The sequence below is a fragment of the Parasteatoda tepidariorum genome, chromosome 10, assembly GCF_043381705.1.
Source record: "Parasteatoda tepidariorum isolate YZ-2023 chromosome 10, CAS_Ptep_4.0, whole genome shotgun sequence".
Classification (NCBI taxonomy): Eukaryota; Metazoa; Arthropoda; class Arachnida; order Araneae; family Theridiidae; genus Parasteatoda; species Parasteatoda tepidariorum.
In genome coordinates, this window is record NC_092213.1 from 15,848,834 (window position 1) to 15,867,268 (window position 18,435).

The 18,435-nt window shown below is 28.9% G+C and overlaps 1 protein-coding gene across 1 annotated transcript; it reads left to right on the forward strand.

The window, feature by feature from the left end:
* Nucleotides 1–6,605: 6,605 nt before the first annotated feature.
* LOC107449806 (U8-theraphotoxin-Hhn1a-like) lies at nt 6,606–17,265 on the forward strand. The gene is made up of 4 exons (XM_016065462.3): nt 6,606–6,711; nt 9,703–9,832; nt 11,251–11,354; nt 17,042–17,265. Exons 1-4 carry the CDS (start codon nt 6,664–6,666, stop codon nt 17,075–17,077), a joined length of 318 nt encoding a protein of 105 aa, XP_015920948.2. The 5' UTR covers nt 6,606–6,663; the 3' UTR covers nt 17,078–17,265.
* The last annotated feature ends 1,170 nt before the right edge of the window (nt 17,266–18,435 follow it).

The window sequence follows — 18,435 nt, forward strand, 5'->3', positions numbered from 1 at the left end:
TATATATATATATAGATAGATAGATAGATAGATAGATAGATAGATATTCAATATATACATTGCATATGCGAATACACGTGTAGAAACATTTCATCTTTTTTTTAAAATTTACTTTAATAAGAAAGCGCATTACGCCACAGACTGACAAAAAGTAGTTACTACAGTAGTTTTTGTTGCTTGCAGACTGTTACTTGAATTTGAAAAAAAAGATCAAACATAGACTAAAATAGCTGTCATGAATTTCAATCTACTAGCGGTTGCATGTGCATTCTCTATTAAAGTAGTGTATTTTAATAGTAACTGCTGTAACGAAGAAACTGCAGTAGTTCTGTTACTTGATTAGATTATAATCGATACGATAGAGCCTATATTAATAAAAATATGATAAGCCAGTTTCATAAAACGGAACATATATGATGAGGTAATAATCATCTGGCAGTGAGTAGGCTAAACAAAAATTACACATTTTATTTGGAAAAATTTCCGTGTCTGTTTCTGCAATTAAATAATGCCAAGTTTTGATGACCTCTAGGTAGTGTTCCTACAAGATCTGGTTTCCTTCTCGTAGATTATTTTGTTTCCTCGTAGTTCTTTTTTTCTCGTAGATCTATTTTCTCTTTATTTTTTTTCTCCTAATTTTCTGGGTACCATTTCCTAAAGTTAAACATTATTTATAACATCTGGAAAACAACCTGCTGAAAAATAATTAATGCAGGTATTTATTACGTTTGATTACATTTGATTAAAATTTGTAAGTTATCAATAAAATAATGCTACTCTAGAATAAAAATTTTCGATGATTAAATCTTTATCATTATAAATTTTAACACAAATGAGTAGCTAGTTTAACTTAGTAACTCAAATTAATATTTGTTTAGCATAGATGTTTTCTGAATGCTTTTAAAAAATTGTATTTTTATTTTATGTGTCTGAACTGAATAAAAGCCAGCTAAAGCACAGATTTTATTTATCTAAATTTCATGCTGAGAAAAATTTTTGAATGATAATTTTTAATTTCTATTAAGATTTCCTAAATTTTTGCGTACTTAAATTAGCTTTTAAAATTCGCCATAATAATTAGTGCTTGTTTCCAGTATGTCGTGAAAAAATAATCATAAAATACAAAAAATGCTAAAGTTTTTTAAGATATTTATTATTAGAGTATTATTAAACAAAGACGAATTATTTTAGAGATAGACAGTTACGAAAGAAAAAATAAAGTTTTAAGAAATAAAATTAACGAAATGTTTATGAGTCATACTAAAGTATAGATAAGAATAAAATGTTGTCACACTTGGTTACACTCGGTAGTTTGACTTACACTTACACTTGAACATATTTTGAGATCAAAAATTATAACAATTACTTTTTTCTGATAGTGCACACTAATATATACCATTAGTTTGAAATTCTAAATAGTGATAATTGACTCATAGAATAATTAGCACTAACCTTTTATTTTTGTCAGATGCCGCCAATCACAACAGTCTCCAAACCTAACAAACCAAAGCAACAATGTAACGTCCAGCGTAGAAGTATGCAAATTTTGAGTCGAAACTGAGTCCACGGAAAAAAATGTAAATTCCACATTGCATTCATATAATATTTCTACTAGCGAAACTTTTCCTTTTTTCTACACTTTCTCTTAGTTTTTTTTAATTCTTTTAATTAAATCTGAAATAATGCATTGTAGAATTATTTTCGCTTCAGATATTTAATAATGTTAAACAATACTTATATTTTTTTAAATTTCAAAATCAACAATAATTTTAAAATAGTGAAAACATTTAAATATTAGTACTTTTTTATTATGAATTACTAACTTTACTTTCTATTATGAATTTTTGAATCAGGAAATACAAATTTATAAAGATAATATTTGATTAAATAAAAAAATCAAATGAATTTTTTATATTAAAATTTCCACTGGAAGATATTAAAACGATAGAACATTGATTAAAATGCTTGTTCATTTAAAAATTTTAGATTTTCAGCTTTCTCTAATTACGGGTAATTTCCATTCTAATCTAGGATTTTACAGAACGTAGGCTCAGAACGTTGTATTACAATTACGTAATTGAATGAGCTAAATAATCATGTTTTACTTTAGATCCATGAAATGAAATATATATTCATTTCTTAGAAGTCACGAAAACTAAGCAGTGAATCATAAATTGTTCTGGATTTTCATTTAATCGAATAAGATAAAATCTGTGTAATCATCTCCGAGGAGTTCTTAATTTGATTCCATCCTTTATTTTTAAAAGCTTACTAGAATCACGCAATATTTGATCAGCATGTACATTTATTTGTGTCTGCTCCATTTCAATTATTATGCCCTGCTTTCTCTTATAGAGTAAATATATTTTCGTTCACATCTGTAAATTTTTACGAGCATTAATAAACACGGAATCATGCATAATTTTAATTTTAAAATCACTGGCTGTGACCGAATTAAAAAAATAGTTTGAAAATTTATCACAAATTAAAAAATGACAAAAACACATTTTAACTAACAAGACCTAATTTCTTCTTATAGTTTTATAAGAAAAGCAGAGCTCGTATGTTCGTTAAACAGTTTAAAAATTGGTAGTTATATTCTTAAAATGAAGTGGAAAATTTCTTATTAGCTTTCCATTAAAATTTAAAGATTAAACTTTAATGACTAAATACATTTATTTAGAAATATTTTACATTTGATATTTATTTATTATTAAAAAGTGCGACCCCCTCTTCACTCTACGCCTATGGTTAATGACCAACGTACACTACAAACCTGTGAATTTCTAACATAATATCCTGCCAAACATGCTGGGAAAAATCCCTGACCATAATGTGTACGTTTGGGTTTAGAGTCAGTTTCTTCGAAAAGAAAAATACTTTAAGCTGCTGACCTGGGGTTGATACCCTTAAAATTCCCCCAGAACAAACTCACTATTAGTGCAGCATTCAAGTGAAATCTGTAAATAAATAGCACCATTAATGATAGAAGCGTCAAACTTCACGTAAATCACACACATAAAACTTCAAGTTTGTGTGAGAAATCATCTCGCATTTAGCCTATAACAATAATAGCTGGGCAATATTATCCGCGCATTTAAATTTTCAGCTTTTATAAGTGGCGCATTTGTTTTTACTGTGATATTTGGAAATACGATTTCATTAAATAAATAAAAAATTTATTTGAAAGTGATGATGGATGTTTCGACGGCAAGCGAAAACTAAGATTTATAAAAATTTGAATCATTTATGTGCAGTACTGAAGAAGGAAATGCAGTGTCCAGAAATAGAATTATACAAATGCGTAGAATCGAAATATAAAACGTAGTTGTTGTTGACGTATAACTATTTAGTCAGAGGGCCTCGATTGTTCTTGTTTTAAAATGGTTCCATCTATGGCCAAGAATTCGACTTCTGCCACAGGCATATGTCACAAACGTTTATAGGGGGGACCCATTCATTCAACCACATATCGTTATTTTGACCTGAATCAGAGAACGATTGATATCCATTCTAGTGCCCCCAGAGATATTGATTTGTTGAGGGAACATGGACTAATTTGCGACTCGATAGATCTAACGTGCATTAGTCAACATTTACTACACGGAGAGCCTTTAGCCGGCGGGGTTCGAACCCACGAACTCTGGCGCTCTACCGACCAGACTTTCCCGGCTCATAAAACGTAGTGGTAAACTCAAAGATTTTAAAATGTTTTACATTTTTCCACCACCAGTTGATTTATTTAAAGATAGTACGAATTAGAGAAAAGTTCGATTATTTAATAAGTTAGTGACATTACTTTATGTTATTTTGTAAAAAAATTATATTTGTATAAAAATAGTGACCTCCAACCTCTCTAAACGTTAAAATGGTATTTTAAAAAAGGAATTTACTGCTAGACGTTTCAACAGTAGCCCTACACCTATGTGTACTTACTAGCCTAGGTTAATTTTTATTTCTTACTAACTCATTATATGTTAATTGAAAGAGAACAATTTAAATGTTACTAGTAAATTATGCAAAAAGCATATTTCATTCATAATATCTACAATTGTTAAATGTGATGAATAAGAAATATAAAATTGCAATTAAGGTAAAAATCAAGAAGTTGCTTTCACGCAGCAAGAACATTGTTTCATTTCTTTTATTTAAAAGTTTAATGCTTTGACATACGACTCTATAGAAAAATGTGACACAATTTTTTCGTTTTGTCAAAATTAGCAGAGAACTTTTTTTAGGTAAGTAAGAGAGGTATTTCATTTGTTTACGCAAACCCCGTTAAAACAAACCCTGTCAACAAAACGACACTGTCAACGAATAGATCTTGCCGACGAAAGGACTTTGTCGTCGAATCAACACTGATTCCGAAACGACTCTTTTGTCGAAATAACCCTGCAGAAGTAACAACTCAGTCGAAGAAAAAGCCTGTTGACGAAACGAAATTTTTTTATTAGCTTTCCATTAAAATTAAAAGACTAAACTTTCATGACTAAATACATTTCCTTAGAAATATAAAACATAGTTTTAGTTGACGTATGCTTGTTTAGATTGAGGGGTTCGATAGTTCTTGTTTTCCTGTGGCGCCATCTATGGCCAAGAATTCGACTTCTGCCACACCCATACGTCAAAAACGTTTATAGGGCGGACCCATTCATACATACATTCATTCATCCATAAATCGTAATTTTGACCTGGATTAGAAAACGATCTAATCCAGTACCCCCTGAGAAAATGATTTGTTACGGCAACATGGAGGACTTTGCGACTCGACAGATTTAACGTGCACCAGTCACCATTTTCTACATGGGGATTCTTCAGCCGGAGGGGTTCGAAGCCACGTACTCTGGAACATGGGCCCAGCCCCCTACCGACAAGGCTCCCCCGGCCCATAAAACATAGTGGTAAACTCAAAGATATTAAAATACATTTTATTTTACCAAGTTTCCCACCGTTATTTAATTTATTTAAGGTTAGTACGCATTCGAGAAAAGTTCATTTATTTTATAAATTAGTGACAACCTCTTTATGTTTTGTAAATAAAATATATTTGTATAAGAATAGTGACCTTCAACCGCTATAAACGTTAAAATGGTATTTTAAAAAATGAATTTCCTGCTAGACGTTTCAACAGTAGCCCTACACACATGTGTACTTAATTTTCTAGCGTAATTTTTAGTTCTTACTAACTCATTGTAAGTAAATTGAGAGAAAACAATTTAAATGTTAATAGTACAATATCTAAAAAGCATTTTCATTCATAATATACTATCTACAATTGTTATATATGATGAATAAGAATAGTAAAATTGCAATTGAAGTAACATTACGAAGTTGCAATCCCACAGCCAGAACATTGTTTAATTTTTTTTCATTTAAAAGTTCAATGTTTTGACATGCGATTTCATAGGAAAATGTGACACAGTTTTCTCCACTCGCCGAAATAAGCAGAGAACTTTTTTTAGGTAAGTAACAGAGGTATTTCATTTGTTTACTCAAACCCCATTAAAACAACCCTGTCAACGAAACGACACTGTCCTGAAATAGATCTTGGCTACGAAATGACTCTGTTTACGAATCAACAATGATATCGAAACGACCCTTTTGTCGACATAACCCTGTCGATGAAACAACCAAGTCGATGAAAAGACCTTTTGAATAAAATGGTCCTGAGGACGAAATGACCCTAGCTGATGTAACAGCTCAGTCGAAGAAATGGCCTGTCGACAAATCGATCCTCTCTAAAAAATAACCTAGTCGATGAAGAAGTGTCAAAGAAAGTAACAAAAATTAAATGGCTCGGAAGTGATCAGATTAAATTAATAGGAAGTCTATTGTCCTCGGTCTCATTTGAACCATTGCAGTTGTATTACAGCAGATTACAATGAGCAAGTCTGTATGCAGAAGGTTATAATAAGGAAATCGCCAGAAAGCGATCAGGTTAAATCTCTGGGAAAGCTGTCTTCCAAGCACCCTCTGATTTATTGGAATTCAAGAACTGAAGCAGATTGCAATTAGCAAGACTGTAAACAGAAGGTTACAATCTAGAAATTGCTGGGAAGAAATCAGATGAAATAATTTGAAATGTTATCTTCCCAGCGTCTTTTGAATCATTAGAGTTGACGTATTACAGCATATTACCTTGAGAAACCTTTTTTTGAAGAAGGTTACAATCAAGTTTGACTTTTTGATGTCTTAATGAATTCGTAAAATGACTTTTTGCAAAAAAAATGTTCAAATTATTTTCTTGTATCTGATCTATATGCAATTTAATCAATAATTAGTTTTGACTAAGTAAGCAAAAAATGAGATTTGTTTCCAGCGGTTACCGACGCAGGGAATTAATTTTATGTTATAAGCTTCTGATCACGATTTCTAAGATGAAAAAATTAAATACGTAAGTGTATTGTATTATCCGAAATTTTTATCTTAATTGAATGTTTACTTTACTCATTCCTTTTTTTTTTTAGAGGTACTAAAGAATTACAGAGATAACATATTTAATCTTACAAAATAACATAATAACATATNTATGTTTCTAATTAGGTTTTCTTTTCGAATCTCATATATATATTAATATATATATATATATATATATATAAACGGGTGGCCTCTGACTAAAAAGCATTAGGTACAGAGCAAAGGTTCAACTAGATAACATACAAAATGAAATTTCTTATTTTTATTCTCATATCAAGTTTATCATTTGTTTGGGTAAGTACTGTTAATACTTTATTTAGCATGTATTTCATTTCATCATACTTTTTATAACGAGAAAGAAAATGCATCGTTAAAAACGATAGAAAAATCACATTCAAATTTTTAATTGAATTATGTACTTAGATGCGTTGAGGGTAAAGTAGAAAAAGTTTGCAATTAATAATGAATTTAACTTAAAGCAGAAAGGGTAATTTTTGGGGAAAATGTATCAATTATTTGTAATTTTCACTGTCTGTATATATCACTAACTGGACAGCTCTTGCAAGATTATTTGTGAAATTTAATTATTTTTAAATACTGCATTGTAAGAACTGCTGTAATATCTCTTAAATTTTGACGTTGGAACACTAAAAAAATTTATGAATAAACAATTTACTTAAAATTAACCCTAAATCGAGCTTTCATAAACATTTTTTCGGGTGTAATTTAATTTAACACTAGTAATAGAAAAAGTTTATAATTAAACTTATGTGCATTCACACCTTACGGGAATTATTTTTGCTCCAGGAGACGCTAATGTAGGCGCTCTATCGATGCATCAAGAAATTCTTTACAATTGAAATATGAGCTGGCGTATATTTGCTGTTGTCTTAAACACTAGAATGTATCTACAAAACGAAAATTTACCGTTGAAGCATGAATGTAAGTTCTCGGTTGTGTACTGCGGTTATTTAATTTAATAACTTAATTTAAACTTCAATTTTTTACCGTTTTTAAAGTGTATTACATAATTTTATACGATATAATTTCTTTCTGTTCAGTTAAGTTTAGCTCGTATTCGATTTTAGAAGTAGATTTAATTTTAAGAATTAGTGTATATGCATCCAAGGAAAATGATTCCTTATATAATATCGTAAAAATAACTTTACTTATACCCTAATATGTATGGAATCTTGCTAGAATTAGAAATATAAGTGTTATGTAACATCAAATAATTTCATAATATATCTTTACTATCTGCTTCTGTTCTGTTAATTCCAGTTAGTATTAGAGTTTACAAATTGATTTTATTTAAAGAATTAGTGTATATGCCTTCAATACAAGAGATTACTTATATAATATCATAAAAATAACTTTATTTACTCTTATATGTATAAAATCTTACTAGAATTTGAAATTTTTGTGTTACTGAACATCAAATAATTTTATAATATATCATTTTTGTCCGCTTCTGTCCTGTGAAGTCTAGTTTGTATTCGCTTTTATAAATTGATTTTATTTAAAGAATTAGTGTATATGCCTCCGATACAAGTGGTTCCTTATATAATATCATAAAAATAACTTTATTTACTCTTATATGTATAAAATCTTACTAGAAAATGAAATTTTTGTGTTACTGAACATCAAATAATTTTATAATATATCATTTTCGTCCGCTTCTGTCCTGTTAAGTCTAGTTTCTATTCGCTTTTATAAATTGATTTTATTTAAAGAATTAGTGTATATGTCTCCAATACTAGTGATTCCTTATATAATATCGTAAAAATAACTTTAACTACTCTTATATGTATGGAATATTACTAGAATTAGAAATATTAGTGTTACTGGATATCAAACATTGTGTCGCCAAGTAGTGTAAAAGAACATTCTAAAAATAGAATATTAATAAATTCCAATGCTTCATTTCCTTTAAGAAGTTTCTTAAGATGAGTTTTCTTACATTTAAGAGAGGGAGCCACATTATTTGGTATTGTATCAGTAAAAATTAATTATATTTATTTAATGATCCCCGAATTAATACTTATCTTTCTAATTAAGTAACTTTCTTATTTAAACTTATCTTTCTTATCTCTCTTATTATATTTAGAGATGTTAACATTAATTATATAAAAACATATTTCATCTGAGGGCTAATGATAATGAATGCTTTGCAATTTACGCGATATTTCTCTTAATTTAGTAAACCAAAAACATCAACAAGGTTTTTCGAAAATAAGCTATTTTTTAGAAAATGGTATCGTGTTGTTTATAAGTTTCAAGTTTTAATATATCAAGTTTTAATATAGATAATATGGAAATAGGTGTCTTCTGGTCTTCAACAGGGTATAACATATGGCAAAACATATATGCCGGTATAACATATGGGTATAACATATGGCATGGGTATAACATAACATGCCAGGGTATAATATATGGCAAAACATATATGAACCGAAGAAAATCGCTTAATTGCGGCAAGAGTTTACCTTGAGCAATATCAATGTTTCAAGAGGTACTGATTGCAGTTAATCTTTATTTTGATGGGATGAACTACTAACATTTTTTTTCGCCTCATCTATCAACGTTACGCCATTGGCAAATTTTTTTTTATTAAACAAAAATAAACTATAACCGTTTTAGCTTTATTAACTTTGTTTGTATAGGTCTTTTAGTTTTGTGCATGATTTCTTGGTGTTTCTTTGCGCTAATTTATTGATGGTATATATACTTTTTTCTTCCCATAATGAGCCAGCTTATTATAAATAAAATTGCATATAAAATATTTTATTTAAGCCACCCTATACTTTTAATATATCAAAGTTGAAAGGTCACTAAAAGAATTTCGCGATAGCGAGTTTTCAAGATAACGAATTCATAGATAAATATGTTCTAAAGATAAGAAAAATACATTCAAAAATAGAACTTTAAAAAGTAAAGTCATAAAACGCGAATAATTACTAATAATTATGTACGTAACAATACTTGACTATAAATCTAAATACAGCAATGATAAGTTTATTTTTGAAAATAATTTAAAAAAATGTGCCTTAAATGGAAAAAAATTTTATAACAATGAACTAAAATTATGTTTTTCCACAAAAAAATGGTCTTTTACTTCGAAATATATTCAACACAACAAAGTTTTGAGAAAGAAATCTATGACATAGGAAATAAAATTAACTTTAGATGGATGTGTAATAACATAAAACGGTGTTATAGACATAGAAGTTTGCAATATCGAGAGTATACTGTGTGTATTAATTTATAATTTTTTTTTAATTCAAGATCGCCGATGCATTTCTAGACTGTTCAGCAAACAAAGACTGTATTGCTGGTCGTGAATGTTGCGTAGATGATCTTTATGGAAGTCCCCAAAACAATTCAGTCAGGACTTGCGAACCACTTGGAGGGGAAGGTAAATATTATTCTCTCTCAAATAGTTCTTGCTCATCTACGAAATTTTCAGCTCCAGTTCTTTTGAAATGCGCATGCGCCTGTGAAGAAATATCAAAAGAAGATTAGAGAATTTGCAAAAATTTGTAAGTTACAAACGCTAACGTTGTGAAATATCATTTTAACTTTCACAGCAGAATCAAAACACGATTTTGTTAAAGCTGTGGCATATCGCTGGTTCAAAACTAAAACGACACTTCTGCAACGTATTACGTTTGCAGAAGTGTCATTTTAGATTTGAACCAACGATATGTTTCAAGATGTTTTGTTATAGATGCAGTAGAACACAAATTTTGATGAATTTAGAGATAAAAGAATCTAAATTATTATTTAGATTCATGCCCGAAGATTGAAAAAAAAAATGTTTCTAACACCAGTCTAAACAGTAGAGAGATATTGTGAATACTTACGCATAAATTTCAAGAGTAATTTCAGTGTAATTCTATTTTTGATATAAATAAACCACGCTTATATTTTGATAACAGCAATTACATAATGACAATATATATTTTTTTTTGCCCAACCAAATTCATAACTCTCAGAAGTTAAAATAAATATCAATTTGGTTCTAATAATAATTATTCAAAAGCTGCAAGTATTGATGGACACTTTTGTACTAGAGTAAGGTTTCTTGCTTTAAAGAGATGGCTTATGTTCATTATAAATGTTGGCTTTGATTTTGTGGCTGGATCTAAAATTATATTCCACTACGTAACTGTTTTTAACTTACTGATTTTTGCAAGATCTTTTATTTTCACTTACATAAGTTTGATATTTAATTAAACGTATACATTAGTTTCTTAGATAATTGAGTTTCCTTTTTGCTATAAATAATTATTTTAGATGGTCTTGTATTTTAATGAAATTCCGTTATCTTAAATATATATCTAAGCATGAATTATACCCAACATGACGACCTGGGATCACGAGACATCTACCAAGATACCTATGGGGCTAGTCTGGCCACTTCCATTATTCTAGATATGGGGTATAATACATACGTTTTCATAGGGTTAACACTAGAAAGATTAAATAATGACTTAAATTGGATAATGTCATACAAATAAGAAATACTCAACAATTTCAGTTTTCGAAAAACAAGGCAAAAAAAATCGAGTAGGCCTTTGTCTCATACGGAAAACAAAATTAATTGTAAGGAGTTGTATTGTGTAAGGAGCTGTTGTTGACGCTGATCGTAATTTTTCCGTAATTTTGCTTTCTCTTTTATTGGGTGCAGAATATATGGATGGAAAAAAACATTCAATTAATGTTTTTTTAAGGTAATTAAAGAATGTAACTTCATAGAAAATGGTTTTCATAAAATAATTTTACTGCACAATTGCTCCCGTTTTTTGTTTGTAAAATGCTTCTTATTTATAGGTTCGGTTTGTTCAACTCGTAAACTCACAGTGGTAGATATCCCTTACTCTGGACATTGTCCTTGTGCTGAGGGATTATATTGCAAACCCTTTTTCTTGTTATCCGTAAGTACACATTTACTTTTAAAAGTAATTTTTGTATGTTTTTTTGCTTCAAAATATAAATTTCTTGTTCTATCCTTAAACATCTCTAAACTGGGTTCCAAGCATAAAAATTCAACTACATAATTTTTTGTATTATTATTAAGATGTCATGCTAGTATTAAAATGAATTGAATTTCCTTCAAGATTCAAAGAGGTAAATCTTTAACAAAGTGAATTTTTGTATNTGTGTATATCTAGATATCTTTATATATAAGAAGAGAGTGAATTGATAACACATAGCCAATCACAGAAGACTTCTGATTAGTAACCCACAAAACAGCCAATCAAAATTGAGAACGCATGTGTGTGTAAAGGAAATAATTTTTAATAATGCTGTCTGCAGAAATGTTACAACTAAACTTACCAGTTAAATTTTGTTGCAATTTTTATTTTGTATTGAATGTGTGAAATATATTGAACGGAGTTTACTTTGAAATACTTATATCTTTCATAAAAAATGTATCGCCGTGAATATCTTAGGAGATATCAACAGCGACATAGGGCTGAACATAATTTAGCAGTACAAAATTAACGGGAAAATAATCGCAGCACTATCAATACGCGACAGCGAAATACGCGGCGAAGAAACGTTGAAGAGTTAAGACGTTTAAATGAAAACGAATAATATGGAAAAGAAATTGATAAAAAATGTTGTATATAAAGAGGTTTTGTAAATAATTTTTAATTTTATCATTGTTTTTTCTTACTTTTAATTGTTTTTTACTTACTTTCAAAACATCGTGCAGCCAGAAAAATTTATTAACAGTTCATATTTGCTTGAGATATTTCTTAAATAATGCATAAAAGTGCAAATCATTTCTACCCAAAAAGATGTGAAAAGAAAAATCAATGAAAAATGTACATAGCTAGGTTTTGTGAATATTCAGAGATCTATTGTAAATAATTTTTAATTTTATTGCTTTCACCTTATTTACTTATAACAATTCAGACGAAAATGATTATTGATCATTGATAACATAATTATTTCATTTTACATTAGCTTTTTTATTAGTATTCAACATGACAAAAAAATTAAATTTTTCAATTTAATTTGTCGAATTTCAGTTACATATGTTTTTATTATATAATTTGCTTTTTATCTGATTGAAACTAAAATATTTTGTCAGTTGACAGTATTGTAGTTAATTGGGCAATTACTTGCAATGGGTTTTGCTTTTGAAAAATTACTCAGCATCAACTTATTAATATTACATGTTTTATGTTTTTGCCATTTTTTAAAGATTTTTTAGTAGGTTTTAATTGCTTTCAGTTTAAAATTTAAAATACTGGGAGGGGGGAGATGAAGCACCATATAAGGAGCGTCCGGTATCCTATAAGATCAACAATGATTTGAGTTAGTAGGGGTAAAAATGTACTCGAAGGTGCCCCATGGCGAAATTGGCGACCTATGTTTGGCGCCATTCCTGTTTGCGCGGAACACCGTGGTAACAGGAATTGCTGCCAAAATATAATGATATTTCAATAAAACATAGGAATTTTTAAACAAAACATCGGCCAAAACTTTATAAAATTGCAATGAACCCCATATGCGCAAAATTAATACACCCAAGAAAAAGCATTTTGAATCGAAACAAAAATTAATGGAGAAAGCACAGAAAGAAAAGGAAAAAAACCACTCACTTCTTCTTTAAGCTTGAATATCCTCAGATTTAGGTGCACCGAATTCTCTAATAGCAGTTAAATACTGTCTAAATTTATCATGAATAGAATCTGTGTACCTCCACCGCCACATAAATTCGGCGAAATACGAATCGAAAATGGCGTCTGTGGCACCGGACTGGCGATGACATTTTTTTCTAAAGACCCTTTTTATGACTGCCCACATACCTTCGATCTTATTGATCAGAAGCAAAAAGTAACCTTACCAGACTGTATCCAAAGTAGAACTAACGGACCTCTGAAATTTCATATACTGTTGAACATTTAAAAATAATGCTAAAATATAAACCAATCAGAATCACGATTGCGTCGGATACGGAGATTAATCTCTGGCTAATGTCCTATAGTAATGTATTAAAAAAGATTGCTTCCTCGCTTTATATAAGTTTGTAATATTGCTTGTATTAAAATTGCTTTATATAAGTTTATAGTGCTGATAATAAGGACCTCTGACGTTTTACAATCCTATCATATTCTCACTATGTGATGTTATACCGAAAAATTGCCGGCTAATCTCCAGGAAATCGACTTTAATTTTGCACGCACAGCGAACAATTATCGGGTGTTGGCGAGCGGTAACGATCAGGGGGCGGCGCCCTCTAGTATATATATATATATATATACAATAACAAGAAGAAAAGAGAAAAAACAAAAACGTTATTTGGATGACAGTATGTTTAACNTAATCCAAATAATATATATATATCCAAGAAAACACGAAGAAAGTTAAGAAAAACAATAAGTTTCATTTATTGCGCTTAAGCAGCAAGTAAGCAGAACTCATTAAATAAGTTCAAAATGAAGATAAAAGCAAGGAAAAATTATAGACATAAGAAAAACAGTTGGGGGGGGGAAATAATAATTAAAAATAACAAACAACTGATTACAAAAAAAAAAGAAAAAAAGGGATGAAATTTTATTTAAAAAACGGAAGAAAAAAAGATATAATCTTTTCATCAGCCCACACGCTTTCTGATATTGTATCAATATAGCCAAAGCAAAATATATTAATACAATAATGTGAGGAGCACTCACAAATGTTTTTTACAAAAATTGCAAAAAATAAAATAGAACACAATAAGTAAAGATAACACGTGAAAACAGAAAATAAAATAAAAGAAAAAGAAAAAGCAGTATAAAATATACACTTTAAAGCAGGTAGCGAAATCAGAAGTACTTACATGTTCGGGAAATTTTTCGAGAATGATTTAAAAATGTTTTCGCAACAAGATTGCCAGATTACAAAATATGAAAACAAAAGCGCAAATTGAGTGTAAATAGAGGGTTTTAAAGTGCCGTTCTTACTGCATTGCTGAAGTGATTTGTTATTCTATGCATTGATTTATTAGTTACCAAGGATGGGCCCGAAATGGATGTGCGCAAGGTAATATTATACTGGATAATTTATAAAAAAAACAAAAAAACAAAAAAACAATTTGACCATAAATATTTTTATGAAATAGATGTTTATTTAAGAAAAAATATTAAATAGAAAAGAGAAACATAAATTGCCTGTTTTACAAATAATTATAGCCACGGATTTGCCCGAAATGGATTTGCACATGGAAAAATTATATAAATTATCAAGGAAAAAATTTTTAATAGATAATTTTAACACGGATTTACCCGAAATGGATTTGCACATGGAAAAATTAATAAAGAAATATTTAGTAAATAATTTTACCCACGGATTTGCCCGAAATGGATTTGCACATGGATAATTATAAAAAAGAGTGCTTATGAAAAAAAAAATTTTACTAAAAATTTCTTTATTAATTTATAAAATTTTTCCATGTGCATATCCGTGGCTGAAATTATTAAAACATTTTTTTTTCTTTGTTAATTTTTATAATCATCCATGTGCAAATCCATTTCGGACAAATCCGTGGCCATAATTATTTGTAAAACAGGCAATTTATGTTTCTCTTTTCTCTTTTATATATTTTTTTTAAATAAACATCTTTTTCCTAAAACTATTTATTGTCAAATTGTTTTTTTTTTTTAATTATCCAGTATAGTATTACCTTGCGCACATCCATTTCGGGCCCATCCTTGGTAACTAACAAATCAGTGCACAGAATAACAAATCACTTCAGCAATGCAGTAAGAACGGCACTTTAAAACCTTCTATTTACACTCAATTTGCGCTTTTGTTTTCATATTTTGTAATCTGGCAATCTTGTTGCGAAAACATTTTTAAATCGTTCTTGAAAATTTCCCGAACATGTAAGTACTTCTGATTTCGGTACCTGCTTTATAGTGTATATTTTATACTGTTTTTTCTTTTATTTTATTTTCCGTTTTCACGTGTTATCTTTACTTATTGTGTTCTATTTTATTTTCAGTAATTTTGGTAAAAAATTTTTTTGAGTGATCCTCACACTATTGTATTAATATATTTTGCTTTGGCTATATTGATACAATATCAGAAAGCACTTTTTTTTGCGTATATAATCGTGTGGGCTGATGAAAAGACTATATCTTTTTTTCTTTCGGTTTTAAATAAAATTTCATCCCTTTTTTTTTTTTTTGTAATCAGTTGTTTGTTATTTTTAATTATTATTTCTGTCCCCTTAACTGTTTTTCTTACGTCTATAATTTTTCCTTGTTTTAATCTTCATTTTGTACTTAACTAATGAGTTCTGTTTACTTGCAGCTTATGCGCAATAAATGAAACTTATTGTTTTTCTTAACTTATGTATTTACATAAAGATAAATANCAATAAAACACAAAGAAAGTTAAAAAAAACAATAAGTTTCATTTATATATATATATATATATATATTCTTACCACTATTTAATCACAAAGGTTAGAATCAGTTTCATTTTCGAAATTTGAGAGACTTTCGATTTAATTTTTATGAAGTTAGATGTAGTAACGAGTATCAAGTTTCAAAAAAATAGTTATACGTCATAAAATGGTAAATAGCATTTTACCGTTTCGTGCATTCTTCTCACGAGAAAAAAAATCACGGGTTTTATTTATTAAAAATTAAATATAGTCCAAATGATATCTGTATAAAATTAATGAGAATTGCCTTGATGTGTTCTGAACCGTAAGGTAAGTCTTTTATTACTTGCTTGCACGCAAGCTTAAAGACTCATCATTACAATTGAAGAAATCGCAACAGCATGAGAACACAAAGCAAATCATTAAACTTATAAAAGATATACTAACATTTACATTTAAGTTATTTATTTGTACATTCTTCAATAGTATTTTAGAATAATACTTAACTCTCTTTCGTTCGTAATATTATCCTCTGTTGTTATTTCGATTTGGTTGTTGATTATCATTTTTTAAAAAAAAGTGAGAAAACAAAAGCGTGCATGATATTATGAAAGGATTGCTCTTTATTATGTATAATTTTTGTTCACGATAATAGTTTTTTTTTCTATATTTATAACACATTTTCGTAGTCTTCTATTAGTTAAAAAACATTTAGTTAAAAGCTTCTTTTAGTTAATATTGCATGTTATGCATGTAAATATGCATTTTAATCAAGATTGTCTTAAAATTAAGTAAGAAAGCAAATAATTAGATTTTTAACTCTTTAATTCCTAATTTACTGTACAAAATTAAAGGGAGCTTTTTTTCAGTCACTCCATGTCTTCAATCACGCAATATCTTTAAAGAATGAAATTTTAAACATTTTATTGAGTTAAAATAAAATAAAATAATATTATGACTGCCGTACACTACATTAATTCAATTAATAAATCCAAAAGAAGCAATGAAATAATCAATCTAACCTGTTGTTAAGCTGTACTCCGTTGCGTGGAGCTTAAATATCTTGGTCGAGTTGTACCGTTATACCATGCATTGAAAAAGACGCGTTGCCCTTTTTTTATGCTCTAACATTAAAATGGAAACAATATATATCTCTGTGGTAAAAACTAAATAAATATTTACACTTTATAAGTGTATAAAAATACAATTTTGATTTACATTGTATGTTTCTTATAGGATAACGGAGCTTGCGATTCATCATTGGAAAAGTAACATCTGCCTCAGTGAATTTTAAATAAAGAAGAGTTAAGGCATTTCACAAATTAGGCTTTTGTAATCACACAAAAATAATGCATTTTTCAACCTTATATATTAGAAGTTTGTCAAAACAATCGGACAAGAAGATTAGAGCTGCTTGCCAAAATATCGAAAACAATAAATATTCTTGATCAGTTAGTAAAGATGAATCTTATTTGATATTTTATAAGTTAAGTTATGTTTGTCAATTTACTCCGACAAGAAGAACTCACATTTCACCAGTACACAGTACACACAGGCAGTCATCTTTTCAACTTCCCTTAAGAAAATTTGCCGTAGATTTTCTATAAAAATATCATAGGATATTCCGTAGGATATACAAATGTTTGCCATCAAACTATGGTGTCCATAAATTTTTCCCTTGGCTATATTCCATACAACATTTCTTCACAGCGCTATGGAATTTTATCATACTATTACATATTGGTAAATTTATACATAAGCAAGGGTCATTAAATTAGAGTAAGTTTTTTTCCTTTGGAAGTTTTTTCATGAGAATGATAATAATAAGATAAATTAAGGGGAGAGATTAAGTAATTTAACATATGAAAAATGACAATAATTGAGTAAGAAAGCAGAAGACAATATACACGGATGATTAAGATCTTTACAACAAAAATTAATTAGAAAACAAATAAAATAAGGGTATTTTGAGAAATTATAAAAAAAGCAGAATGGACATACAGATTTGTAGTTTTACTATTGTACATTAATCTAAAATTAATCCCAACATCAAAGAATCCGCTCGATATCAAAGAAGGAAATGAAACATAATTCTTGATATTAGTGAAATTCACACAACGTATTATAGCCACGAGAGCTAATTCATTTCTAGGGGCTTTTAAAATAGTTTTAATCCAAAATCAAGTTTCTTATAAAATAGACTAAGCTCAAAAATGTAGAAAAACTCTGTCGAAACTAAAATGATATTGATTAATTTCAGGAAGTTTTAAAATCGATTTTAGTTAAAAGAAATAAAAAAGTAAGTCTCTTTTTCCGAATTATGCTCTTTCGAAGTATAGAAGTAAATGTTTGAAATACGTATACGGTAAAAGTGTATGGCAACATTTTGCCATAGGTCAAATCACATTGGAATAGCCTTTGGTATTTCCTCACCTATGAAACTTTTGCTCTAATATTATGGTATACGATCGCAAACAAATTTCGGCTAACATAGGCTAATGGTATGCTTCCATAGGAATGCTATACAAATTTCTGTTGTAACCATAGGCGTAGGGTAAATTGTAAACGATGTCATAGGTAACCATAAGCGTATGGTGTCATATAAATGCGATAGTAGTTTTTATAGTTAT

Bases quoted from the DNA above. Each gene is read 5' to 3' on its own strand.
- LOC107449806 (XM_016065462.3), top strand. From the start codon at position 6,664: ATGAAATTTCTTATTTTTATTCTCATATCAAGTTTATCATTTGTTTGG. The intron at 9,833-11,250 runs GTAAATATTATT...TCTTATTTATAG, and splicing joins CGAACCACTTGGAGGGGAAG to GTTCGGTTTGTTCAACTCGT. The intron at 11,355-17,041 runs GTAAGTACACAT...TGTTTCTTATAG, and splicing joins AACCCTTTTTCTTGTTATCC to GATAACGGAGCTTGCGATTC.